The following is a 13,723-nucleotide window of genomic DNA, read 5'->3' as shown; positions in this document are numbered from 1 at the left end:
GTTCATTGATTTTTAAGAGATATTAATGGCCAGTGATTGTTAATTTCTGTGATTTTTCACTGGTAGTGTTTGTGTGTTTCCCTTATTTGGGGTTTGCTGGTATGAGGTTATCTGTTGTCTGTGTTTTTGTGGGTGCAGTTAGCTTCCTTGGGTTGGAGTTTTCCTTTTAGTACTTTCTGTAGGGATGATTTGTGGATAGGTATTCTTTAAATCTGGTTTTGTCATGAACTATCTTGTTTTCTCCATCGATGGCAATTGAAAGCTTTGCTGGATAGAGTAGTCTGGGCTTCCATCTGTGGTCTCTTAGTGTCTATAGCACATCTGTCCAGCACCTTCTGGCTTTCATGGTTTCCATTGAGAAGTCAGGTGTAACTCTGATAGGTCTGCCTTTATATGTTACTTGACCTTTTTCCTTTGCAGCTCTTAATATTCTTTCTTTCTTCTTATGTTTTGTGTTTAGATTATTTTATGGTGAGGGGACTTTTTTGGCCAGTATATTTGGTGTTCTGTGGGCTTCTTGTACCTTCATAGGGATATCCTTCTTTAGGTTGGGAAAGTTTTCTTCTATAATTTTGTTGAATATATTTTCTCAGCCTTTGAGCTGCAGCTCTCCCTCTTCTTACCCCTATTATTCTTAGGTTTGGTCTTTTCATGGTGTCCCAGATTTCCTAGGTGTTTTTTGTTAAGAATTTGTTGGATTTGATGTTTTCTTTAATCGATGAATCTATTTATTCTATGGTATCTTGAACACCTGAGATTATTTCTTCCATCTCTTGTATTCTGTTGATTATGCTTGCCTCTGTAGTTCCTGTTCATTTACTCAGAATTTTCCATATCCAGAATTACCTTGGTTTGTGTTTTCTTTATTGTCTCTATTTCAGTCTTCAAGTCTTGAACTGTTTGAACTGTCTGCTTCACCTGTTTGGTTGTTTTTTCTTGGTTTTCTTGGAGAGATTTATTAATTTCTCCAATTTTTTTTGTCTTTTTCTTTATTTCTTTAAGGGAGTTTTTCATTTCCTCTTTAAAGGTTTCCATTATCCTCAAAAAGTTACATTTAAATCATTTTCTTCTGCTTCTTCTAGGCTAGGATGTTCAAGTCTTCATGTTGTATGACCACTGGGTTCTGATGTTCTCATGTTGCTTTTTAGGTTGTTAAGTGAATTCTTGGCATTGATGCCTACCCATCTCTTCCTTTACTTGGTGCTGGCAGTATCTTTGCCACTTTATCCAATTCTTGCAGTGGCTATCCGTGTCTTTGGGAGCTGTTCTTGGTCTGCTCTGTACTGTTGCTGTCTGTGTCTCGGGGAGCCACTGGAGTCTCTCTTGGTTCACTCTGTGCTGTCACAGCCTGTGCTTCAGAGATCCACTCCTGCTCCTCTCTGTGTAGTTGCAGCATCTTGGTCCTCTTGTGTAGTAGCAGGCTATGTTTCAGAGTTCCACTGAGGTTGTGGGGGATAGCAGAGTTGGGGGCAGAGTGGGACTTGTAGCTTGCAGGGTCTGATCAGTGGGGTCAGGGTGTCGGAGCAGCCTACCTGCAGCTCTATATCATTTTCTTATGTTCTTTATATATTTTGGATATTAGTCGCACATTGGTTGTGAAGTTGGTAAAAAGTCCTTCCCCATTCTGTATGCTTATGCTTTGTCTAAATAGCAGTGTGCTTTGTCTCACAGAAGTTTTTCAGTTTCATGAGTTTCTATATTATTAACCTGTTTCCTTTGAGGTCTTTAATCCTTTTGGAGTTGAGCTTCATGCAGGGTGATAGGTATAGATCTATTTGCATTTTCCCACATGTAGACATCCAGTTTGACCAACACCATTTTTTTGTTCTGTTGGTGAAGCTTGCCACTTCATTCTTCATTTTTTTATTTCCAGAATTCCCCCAATTTGGTGAATTTTCTGTTTACTTACACTGATTTTATTTCCTTTTTCACATTTTGAACAGTTTCATTCTTTTTATTCCACTATATATCTGTGTTTTCCAGGATTTCTTTAAGGGATTGATTCATTTGCTCTTTAAGACTGTCTATCATCTTTATACAGGCTGTGTAAGTCTGTAAGTCCCTCCTATCTTGTCTTTCAGCCATGTTGGAATTTTCAGGGCCTGTTGTAGTATGGTTTCTGGGCTCTAGTAAAGATGCAATGTCTTGCCTGTTATTGTGTTTTTAAACCCTGGTGTCTAGGCACCTGAGTCTAAAATGATTATAGATCTAGGTACTGGTATCTGGTTTTCAGGGTTTTTTTTTTTTCATTTTGTTTTCTTAGGTTGGTGTTCCTTGTTTTATGTTTCCTCTCTGGGTTTTAGGAGAGTGTGGCAGTTATGTGCTGCCTGGTAGAAAATTTTCTGCAGACCTACAGATGTTGGCCACTGGGGCTCCAGATGAAATGTGTTGCTGAGTATTGGGAGCTGACACTTAGGAGTGGGGATAAGGCATGAGCCTGAGAAGGTTCACAAGAGGGAGGAAAGCAGAGTGTTCAGCCAGAATCTGCTTAGTCTCCTTGGAATAAAGTCAGAGAGTGAAGAGAGGTTACCTCAGAAGGTCTGCTGCAGAGCTAGGCCTGAGACTGGAGGGAATGCACCTGAGGAAATGAAAAGAGAGGAGACCTGCAGTCAACATGCCTGCTTCTCTAACTGCTCAGCTGGTGTGTGTAGTCGTAATTAATGAGGTTGGGGGTCAAAATGTAGTCATAATCAATGAGGTCCATGATAGCCTTGGATAAAGGATAACAAGTATTTATTTGGGGGAAAACTCATAATAAGATTAGAGGGCTGCTGTTTTCTGTGGGCATTGGAAGCTGCTAACAGAACTCAAACCACACACACGAACGAGCATGCTTCCTGTCTGTGCTTATCAGTCCACATGGAGTACCTCAGACCATGCTCTAATGGGCCAGTACCTAGAAGTCTACTGGTTGAATGAATTCCCACAACAGGTGTGTTCCCAGGGAATGCCTGCTGGTGTTGGATGCTGGGGTAATGGGATAAAAGAACATTGGAAGAGAAGATCTTCCTGATATATCAGGGCTGGGGTCAGAGAGTCAAGGAAGATTGCATCTGGTGTTTGGCTACAGAGCTGGAGAGGGGCGGGATGGTGAGACGGGGGGACCAAAAGGAAAGGTGAAGTTCTATAGTCAGCCTCCCTGCTTCCCTGGAAGAAGTGCAGATAACAATTTTCAAAGTCAAAGATCTCAGGCATTTTTATTTCAAATTCCTTTCTCCATGACCTCCCAGGCCCCGAACAATAGTCACCCACTCATCTCTAATGCTGAAACTTGCCTCTTCCACACCTTTCTATGCCTCCCTCCCCAAATGACTCTGATTGAGTCACTAATCACAGTCCCCTCTTATGGGGCATGAGGGTGGCACACAGTGACCACCGTTCCCCTCTTCAGTAAAGAGAACTGGAGAACCTTGTACATGTGATGTGAACTTGTAGTCACCAACAGAAGTTTATCATGAAAATTGAGTCTGGGTGTCAAAATTCTTTCTGAGATATACAAGAAAACAAACATGCCAATGAACTCTCGTTAAAATCACTTCTTGAGGCTGGAAAAGTCGAACAGTTTACAGAGTGCCTGCCTAGCATGCACGATGTCCTCTCTTCAGTACCAACACCACATACGTTGCACACTGACATGGTAATACATGTTTGTAATCCTAGCCCTGGAGAAGTAGAGTAAAGAGGATCAGAAGTTCAAAGTCAGCAAAGCCACTCTGGGCCACGTGAGACCATCTCAAAACAAAAATACAACAAAGCATATATTGGTCTATCATAAATCAACAAAAACCAGCTTGTTGCTCTACTTAAACTTGGAAGACATCTGCTTTTCAGTAGGGTTAGTAACCAATCATTAATAGTTCAGTTTCTTAACTTCTGAAGAAGGCAAAAAAAGTGTCAGTGTTTAATTCTGCCCTTTCCCCTTTGGCTTTGAGGCACTGTCCCTGACATACTCAGAATCAGCTTGGGAATTCATTAAAGTATTAGTCAACACACCTTTGCCTTAACATGGACCTTAACTATGTTTTCTTCTAAGTTATGCCTTGACCAAAGAATAAAATCACAGATTAGTTTGGGTGTAGAAAACATTCCCCTTTAGCCTGGGTGATGGGGTTCATTCTTATGTCAAAGCAATTAATTCAGAAAAGGGCTGAATTTTATTTTTTAATCCAAATGTGAATTTTAACATGTGTTCCGTTGGCAGTCCTCTCATTTCTGAATTTAGAATACTTTGGTAATTTCCTAAGTACTTGTTTCTATTTGAAATATCATCCTGGTCAGCACAAAAATCTTGTATGTGGCTTGATTAAAGGTGCTTAAATATGACAATATTTTCAGAAAGTAACTTTGAATACTCCAAATTCCTGTCCTCTGGGTGGGAACCCATAGTAATTTCTAGAAAGATGAGTGTCCTACTTTGGAGAGAAGCCTCAGGATGGCACCTGGGAAGGGGCAGCATAAGGAGGCTACCAGCAGAAAGACGTCCTCAAGGAAGGGGTACCGTACCACTCAAGAAGGTTATAGACTGAGGTCCTAGGAATCAGTTCCCTCCACAAACCCCAGGGAAGCCCAACCAGAGGATCAGCTGAGAGGGCCAATCTGGAGACTTAGAGCCGGAGTGCATCATCTTGCGTGAGCTATGCTGTATTGAGATCCGGAGGTTTCCTTATTCTCTTCTGTCTCAGACACATCCCCTCATTTGTTTCCACAGAGATCACCCCAGATGGGGCGCCTCCAACACAGCCCTAGCAAGATGGCTGCCTCCTGCCTATGAAGATGGCTTCAGTCAGCCCAGAGGCTGGAACCCTGACTTCTTATACCATGGCTTCCCACTACCCCCAGTTGGTACTCATTTAGAATCTATTTCAGCAGGACAGGGACAGATCTTCCATGATACTGACGTACTCCCTTCAGCCTTGGAAAGCAATGGCAGCTACTGGGATGATTTTGTATCCTTAGGAACTCATATAACACCTTGTATTTCCAGACTTCCTCAGAAGCTGGAACCCTGGGGTGTAAGACCTATCTGGGTGGCTCTGAAGGTTAGCCATGGCCAGCTAGCAAGGAGAGCAACTGAGATTTAAAGTTACTGTCATCTAATTTGACACCTTCCCCTGGTTAAGCACTTTAATATTCTCAAATCAATTCTACTCATTGGTAGAAGACGAGATGCAGCCAGAGACACATTCACTAATGAATTCACTCCTGTACACTACATATATACAGATGCTGGTTACCATTTTACTATCAGAGGCACATTTATTTGGGATACACATTTATTTCCTACTGGACCTTTGGTCCAACATGTACCTTTGGATGCATTGTTCTACTTCATCAAAGCATGGTTCATTTTGTCTCTAGTTTGACTCTTCATGTCAATGGATAGGTCAACATTTGTTTTTAAGCTACATTCCACAACAGAATGATGGGAGTCCCCTCTATATGCAGTGATTACCATTAATGAATAAAGAAACTGCTTTGGGCCTATAGCAGAGCTATAGAGGAATAGAGCTAGGCAGGAAAAACTAAGCTGAATGCTGGGAGGAAGGAGGCAGAGTCAGAGAGAAGCTATGTAGCCCTCCAGGAGCCAGATGGAACTTTACCAGGTAAGCTACAGACATGTGGCAATACACAGATTAATAGAAATTAATATGTAAGAGTCAGCCAATAAGAAGTAAGAGCTAATGGGCCAAGCAGTGATTTAATTAATATAGTTTCTGTGTGAATATTTTGGTTCTGGGCAGCCGGGAGAAACAAGTGGCCTCCTCCTACAAGAGAATTCTCAAAATGCATTCCATCTGGTACTCAGCTCAGCACAGAGAAAATCAGGACCAGGAGGGAGAGGCTGACCCAGTCAGCTGTGGGCTGACACCTTCACCATCACAAAGCTCTCCAGTGGTTTTTCAATATTTTTCAGGTGCCTTTTTATTAAGAGGACCAAGTTTTCCTAGCAGTTAGTGGGGGCCATCAGGTGGAGTTGGGTACCAAGGTTCACTGAGAAAGCATGCTATTCCTGTCTACACATAAACAAGATGTTTCTCTTGCCTCTCATGTGTTTGCCATTGGACCAGTTCAAATCCTAAAGTCTCCCGAGTCCTGTGCTGATACTAAGATTCTACAAATTCTTGTCTGTTTATATATAATATTATTTATAAGAATCAGCACCCAAGTATGTTTATGTGTAGCCTGTTCATTTGGTAAGCTTATTCTAACAGAGTAATCCAAGTTTACAGGCTCATAGTAATAAAAAAAATTTTTTAACTCCAGTTCTGTAAGCCAAAAGCAAGGCCTCTCAGAACCGTGTCCTTTTAAAGGTCCTTGGGGGAAAACCCTTCTCTTTGACTTTTATGGATCCTTTGTGGATGGGATACTGAGGGCCAAAGCCCAGTGCTTTGCATATGCAAGGCAGGTGCTTTTACCACAGAAACATCTCTTGAGCCTCATCTTTTCTAAGTACTAAAGGCTGCTCACACTCTTGCTTTTATGGCTCTCCGGCCACATAGCAATGTGGTATCTCTCCAAGTCTTCCACCCCAAGCCCCAACTCTTGACCACAGTCAAGAAGGCTCTCTAAAACATAAAGACTCATGTGGTGAGGATATTCTTGAAAACCTGTAACAATCTCTGTATTCCAAGGTCTTTGATCTAACCACGCATGCAGGTTATATATTTTAAAGCAGACATATTTGGAGGTGTTCTTTTGCCCGTCACAATCTACTTTCTGATCCGCAGAGGCTCACATCTATCCATCCATGGGTGCCCACACCATAGGTCCCACTTCTGTCCCAGCACTCAAGGTCTAGTGTCCAACCCAGATCTTACCATTGGAGGTCACTGAAGTCATACAGGGGGAGGTTCTGGATGGGACTCACCTAGGAACAAATTCTCTTCCATCTTGACCTGTGGCTAGCAAAATGGCTCACCCTGGTAAAAATGCTTGTCATGCAAGTTTGAGTTTAGCTCCCAGGACCCCATAGTGGAAAGAGAGAATCAACCTATGAGATAAGCAAAGCTTCTTCCTGTACCCAGAATCCATCTTCCTTACAGTCCTGGTAATAGTCAGCACTGTCCTGGGGCAGGGAGGAAGCAAAGGAACAGAAAAGAATGGCTGCTCCTCAATGGTGGGGAGATCAGGGACTAAGACCTTGGTCAGAACCCTGTAGTTGAGGGCTGAGTCATGGGCTATTCGTGTTCTTCACACACCTTCCCACAAAGGCCTGGGAACTGATGGCTTTCTGTCTACTTACATATTTTATATGTACTTCCTAAGGCTCTGAGAACTGGCCTAACAGGCCCCAGACATCACAAATCAGAGCAGGTTTCCAAGTCCAGATGTGTCTATCTTCCATCTTGGCTCTTCCCATCATGTCTACAATGACAGGTCTTCCCGGGGGCTCTCTGGAGCTGTGAACAAGACCCTTTCTGTGCATTTAAAACCCCAAGATCTCCGTTATTGACTACAGTGCAATCTGTCTACGTCATTGCTATCTGGTCTCTCCCTCCAGGTACGGGAGGTAACGAGGCACCTCATCCAAGTTTCAAATGAGGCTGTGACGGAAGATGACCAGTACTCCGATTTCCTGACAGCGTGGGGACAGTACATCGATCATGACATTGCCCTCACGCCACAGAGCACCAGCACAGCGGCCTTCTGGGGAGGTGCCGACTGCCAGCTGACCTGTGAGAACCAAAATCCCTGCTTCCCCATACAGGTAATTTCCCTACGCTCTTCCTTGATTATGAAACAATGTGTCTTTCTAAAAATTATATACACCCCCCCCAAAAAAAAAACTTGAAATGAAATACAAAGTCTCCTTATCTTGTCCTGTCCCCAGAAGCTTCCTTGGATATTCAATGTGCTCCTGTGTAAAACATTATTTTGTATGTGAAAACTACCCTACAATTCCCAGGCATGCAGCGTGCATACTCTGAATCAGCAATAATTATTACCCCGCACTCCATATCATAATCAACACACATTTATTTTATGATTTAAGATTATAAAAGGGCCCAAGATTCCGAGGTGATACCTAGTCTCCCTTTTTGCTACAGCTTCCCTCAAACTCCTCGGGGACCACGGCATGCTTGCCTTTCTACCGTTCCTCAGCAGCCTGCGGCACTGGGGACCAGGGAGCTCTCTTCGGCAACTTGTCTGCAGCCAATCCCAGGCAGCAGATGAATGGTTTGACCTCCTTTCTCGATGCATCCACCGTATACGGCAGCTCCCCTGGCACCGAGAAGCAGCTGCGCAACTGGAGCAGCTCCGCAGGCCTGTTGCGTGTCAACACACGCCACCGAGACTCAGGCCGCACCTACCTGCCCTTCGCATCTGTTGCCTGTGCCCCAGAGCCCGGTGCACCACGTACCACCCGTACTCCCTGCTTCCTGGCTGGCGACGGCCGCGCAAGCGAGGTCCCTGCCCTGGCAGCAGTGCACACTCTGTGGCTGCGTGAGCACAACCGCTTGGCTGCTACATTCAAGGCCATCAATGCACACTGGACTGCTGAGACCTCCTATCAGGAGGCTCGCAAGGTGGTGGGCGCGCTGCACCAGGTGCGTACCGTGCATGGCATGGGGGTAGGAGGCAGTGTCTGTGAGGCCACTGTGAGAGCCCTAAGGGTGTTGGGCAGGGTCACTGCTGACTTACCAGTGGCTTCCAGTAGGACTATCATGGTCTCTCTGAGTTTCCAGCAGAATCACCTTGGGATATTCAAGTGGGGACATTTAAGGCACAAGTGTTTGTGAGCAAAATACTCCTAGTACCAGGGGCCTCCTCTTGGCTCCGTTCTCCCAGCACTGGATCACCCAGAGTAACCACAGAGCCACAGACCTTCTGCAGCCACAACGGTGTCTAGCAGAAACAGGTCCGTTCACCGGCTGCTACCTGGCAACCATAACTCTCGAAGCCTCATAGAGGCAGCTTGCATACTCCTTGGAGCAGCCCTATGAAGTGGGCACAGAGCTGGATTCTGGCATGTTTGTGTGTTGGTAATAATGGAGATCCTAATTCTGTCAAGTTAAATTAAGAGTCAGTTTTTCTTTATTTCTATTAGAAACTGGTATTTTATTAAGCTAGCTGAATGATCATTTATGACGCCCTTAAGATGTTACTTGTAGCTCTTTCATGAATGATAGATACTGATGTCATCTTAGACCATCCTCGCCTACTTTATATACAAATGATGTATTGGGAGCTTTTCAGTTTAAGAACATGGTTCTTCTTTAGAAAGAACTACTGCGTAATCATGTCTATGAAACTGTAAGTTATTATTAGTCAACAAGCGGTCATAAATCCAAAAACTCAGGTTAAAAAAAAATAAAAATGATTAGAGCTGACAGAAAGTTCTGGCAACACAGTCCTGATTAACTACATGCTAGTTTTTTCATTGTTAGATAGTAACTATCATGAGCTTATTCTTTAAATCTTGACAGTTTTTAGGGTGAAAATAAATCTTCGTTGTGCATTTGCTACCCCGTAATTACTTAGAGTAACGATGAGAAAGCTTTGGTATGACTGAGGAGCTGCCCATGGCCAAGGACTGTTCTCTGGGCTCCTTATCTGTGTGTGGTCTGATTTACCCTCTGGCCCTGTGTATGCTCCAGGGCTGTCTTCAGGAAACACTGCTGGTCCTGTCTGTGGTTTACTGGAGTTTGACTCCATAGCCGTCCTCTATGGATAGTGACAGGTGACTCATTCCCGGAGGCCTGGTCCACAGAGGAGACCAGCTTCCCTTTTCCTGTTAGCCGAGCTCACCAGCTGTCTGGAAACATGCAGCGACTACAGGATATTGAGTTGCGTTACTTTTCCCAGGCAAAGGTTGTCAGCTCAACACCTCAGGATCTTAAGGAGCTAGCGGGGAAGCAGATGGTGGGTGGGTTTCTCCCTTTAAGCAAAAATGAGCCAGGAGCATGGAAATGTCATACGAAGCATTGTGCAGACTGTTACCCACTGTGACTGAGTCATCAGCTCCTTGGGGTCGGGTTGTTCTTCAGTTTAGGAGGGTGCTGTGGCTCCATCTTAGAAGAAATCATCTTCTAAGGCATCATTCAGGCACCGGGCAAGCAGAGCCATGACTGCTTACCTCAAATAACGTCTTAAGGTTTGGCAACTGAGACGAGGCGAACTCATTCAGATTAAAGAAAGGCATTTAAGAATCCTTAACATCTTGATTTCCACACTTGCAAGAGTTGTAGCAACAGCATCAGAGACATAGCTAAGCAAGCACTGGGCACTTGCTTGATACTAGAACAAGGTCGTGATTAATTCTATCAATAACAGAGTGAAAAGTCGCAATGCTTCATGTCCTAGACATGCAGTTTCTAAGAAGTGTTTTTCCCAAGGTTCCCAGCTACTGCTGCCCCGACACCCAAGACTGCAGTAAAAGAACCAGGTTGTCAGGGACGACACCCATCTATCCATCCACGCTCAGACTTGTTTTAAGATCTCCAAATGCAAGGTTTTCTAGTTAACATTTCTACTCCCTATTTATTTGTATGTGAAATACTGGCACACTTTGCAATCAGTGGCATCTCGAGAGTTTTCCCGAAATGGATTATGGGTATAATTGAGTGCATAGCTACATTAGAAGCTGGGTTTTTTAAAAACTGAGTCTATATAGCCCAGGCTTGCCTTGATCTCCTTGATCTCCTCATTGTCTGCTTTCTTTTTTTTTATTTGATTGTTTTTATTGAGCTGTATGTTTTTCTCCACTCCCCTGCCTTCCTCCCCTCTCCCTTCTACCCTCTCCCATGACCTCCACACTCCCAGTTTACTCAGGAAATCTTGTCTTTTTCTCCTTCCTACGTAGATCCCTGTGTGTCTCTCTGAGGGCACCCTTTGTTGTCTAGGTTAAGAGCCAGTTTTAAAAACTCTATTTTAGGATTCTTTTTAAAAAGCCAGAGGATCTTAAATAAAGATTCCTGTGAGTCATTTCCATGCCATTTGTGACATAGAAAACCATACAAGAAAGGAAGGAAGGGGAGGGGAAGGAAGGAAGGAAGGAAGGAAGGAAGGAAGGAAGGAAGGCAGGCAGGCAGGCAGGCAGGCAGGCAGGCAGGCAGGCAGGCAGGCAGGCAGGCAGACAGACACAGCATTTACTCCACAGTCTCACTGGGTTGTTATGGAGAAATGAGTTATTTTACTCTATTCCAGTGGTTCTCAACCTGTGGGTCTCAGGGGCTGTTTATCAGCTATTTATATTATGATTCATAACAAAATTACAGTTATAAAGTAGCAATGAAATAATTTTAGTGGCTAGGGCCCCCACAACATGAGGAATTGTATTAAAGGGTCACAGCATCGGGCGGGTTGAGAACCACTGCTCTATACTAACCTTCCTTCATTGTCAGGTTAGAACAAGCTCTGTGCTGGGCACTGGGCATAGCCCCTGTGTTGTCATAGAAACACCATGAGGAAGTATACTGGGTGGTTTGTGTGTCAACTTGACACAAGTTAAAATCCTTGGAGGAAGGAGCCTCAGCTGAGGAAATGCCTCCTTCAGATCCAGCTGTGTTGGGGGAGGCTGCTTGTTCGTTCCCAGCTGCCCAGAGCTGAATCAACAGAAATTATATTAATTGCAATACTGTTTGACCAAAAGCTTAAGCGTATTTCTGGCTAACTTATTTCCTAAACTAACCCATCTCCGTTAATCTGTGTATCACCACGTGGCTGTGTCTTGCCGGGTAAAGTTTGTTCCCTGTGTCTACCTTCAGCAGGACTATATGACATCTCCCTGACTCCGCCTCCCTCCTTCCTTCCCACCCTCGATAGATAGATAGATAGATAGATAGATAGATAGATAGATAGATAGATAGATAGATAGATAGATAGATAGATAGATAGATAATCTTCCAGTCTGGCTATATTCTGTTAAGCCATTGGCCAAATGCAGCTTCTTTATTAACCAATGGCAATAAAACATATTCACAGCATACATCACCTCCCACATCACAGTTGTAGGATATTTTCTCCTTTAGTGATCAATGGGGGAGGGCACAGCCCATATTGGAAGGTGCCTGAGCTGCTGGCACTGGGTTCTATAAAAAGGTATACTGAGCAAGCCATAGGAAGTGAGCCACTAAGCTACTCCCTTCCAAGGCCTCTGTGCTAACTTCTGCTCCAGGATCCTTCCCTGTCTGGACTTCTTCAGTGATGAACAGCAATGCTGAAGTATAAGCCTAATAAATTATTTCATCCCCAGCTTCCTTTTTGGTCATGGTGTTTCACCACAGAAACAGAAACCCTAAATAAGACAGGAAGATGACCTCAATCTCATCTAACAAATAAGGAAGGGAGTTTGTTCTCCTGTGCATGGTTGTAAGGGGCAGCCCAGGAGTGCCTGCCCTACCATGGCCTCAGGCACCTAAAGACCAGGCATTAGCCAATGGGTTGCTGGGAGTAAGGAGGACATGAAGACAGGGAGCATCAGGGGCTAAAAATCTTTACCAGCCCCATAGAAATGTCTAAATATCCCAGAACCTGTGTGTACACAGAGGTACACATTGGGTATCTATCAGCTCTGGTTAGGAAATCATGTGCACTGTGTATACTGTATCTGGGCTCAGTATTTTTTTTAATGTTCCTATGGGTTGTGCCTTACCTGATGGGCATGTCCCCCCCACACACACCTCTGCCTGCATCTGTGGACTGTGTCCTCCTCTTGGAAGCTCACCAATTCTATGATGTTCTATCACAAGGATGCCCAGGCAGACTTTCTCCCTATTGCTTTATCTTTTATCTCCAATTGGCCTGCAGGCATCCTTGGGCTTTGCTGAAAACCTTCCCTGCTCAGAGAACACCTGTCTCCTTCTCTATAGATCATCACCATGAGGGATTATATCCCCAAGATCCTGGGTCCCGATGCCTTCAGGCAGTATGTGGGCCCCTATGAAGGCTATGACCCCACTGTGAACCCTACCGTTTCCAATGTCTTCTCTACTGCCGCCTTCCGCTTTGGCCACGCCGCAGTCCATCCACTGGTGAGACGGCTAGATACTGACTTCCAGGACCACTCAGACCTCCCCAGGCTGCAGCTGCATGATGTCTTCTTCAGGCCCTGGAGGCTGATCCAGGAAGGTATGCCTGTACTCCTGACATGAACCTATAGCTAAGCACACCCAGGGTGGCCCTGCATGAGACTTTACCTTCTATGCTGGCTGGTTAAGCTAATACTATCTAATTTTTTCAGTGTTATTTAGAGGGCATAAATATATTCAAAGCCTTTTTCACATATGTACCTATGTGGCATGTTTCTTTGTGCTCCGGTGCATGTGTGTGCAAATACAGGCTGGAGGACAGTCTCCCGTGTCATCCTTAGGAAAGCAATCTACTTCCTTTGAGAAAGGGTCTCTCATTGACCTGAAGTTCATCAATTAATCTAGACTGACTGACTAGCAAGCCACAAGAATCGCTGACTCTGCCTCTATAAGATCAGAATTACAAGCTCTCACCATTACACCCTACAATTATTCCCCTGGGTTCTGAGAAGAAAATTCAGATTGTTGGGCCTGCCTTGCATTGTACATTACTGATTGAGCCATTCCCCAGGGCAGTGCTCAAAGGTTTTTAAAAGGTGAAATTTCCTGAGAAATGCCTTGACACATCTGGAGCTTTTCAGTACTCAGAATAAATTATCTAGGTATAGAATGCAATCTCTCTCTCTCTCTCTCTCTCTCTCTCTCTCTCTCTCTCTCTCTCTCTCCCTCTCCTTCTCTCCCTCTTCCCTCTC

General features: G+C 44.3%; 1 protein-coding gene across 1 annotated transcript in view; it reads left to right on the top strand.

The window, feature by feature from the left end:
• Tpo (thyroid peroxidase) overlaps positions 1 to 13,723 on the top strand; it is a 66,107-nt gene that overhangs the window by 26,615 nt on the left and 25,769 nt on the right. The window contains exons 5-8 of the mRNA XM_026786039.1: positions 4,709 to 4,838; positions 7,502 to 7,708; positions 8,049 to 8,549; positions 12,813 to 13,071. Of these exons, the coding sequence (XP_026641840.1) occupies positions 4,709 to 4,838; positions 7,502 to 7,708; positions 8,049 to 8,549; positions 12,813 to 13,071 (1,097 nt within the window). The remainder of the gene's footprint in view (positions 1 to 4,708; positions 4,839 to 7,501; positions 7,709 to 8,048; positions 8,550 to 12,812; positions 13,072 to 13,723) is intronic.

This window comes from Microtus ochrogaster, linkage group LG3, assembly GCF_000317375.1.
Source record: "Microtus ochrogaster isolate Prairie Vole_2 linkage group LG3, MicOch1.0, whole genome shotgun sequence".
Taxonomy (NCBI): Eukaryota; Metazoa; Chordata; class Mammalia; order Rodentia; family Cricetidae; genus Microtus; species Microtus ochrogaster.
The sequence above is the reverse complement of the archived record's forward strand: the minus strand, read 5'-3'. Positions and strand labels throughout refer to the sequence as shown.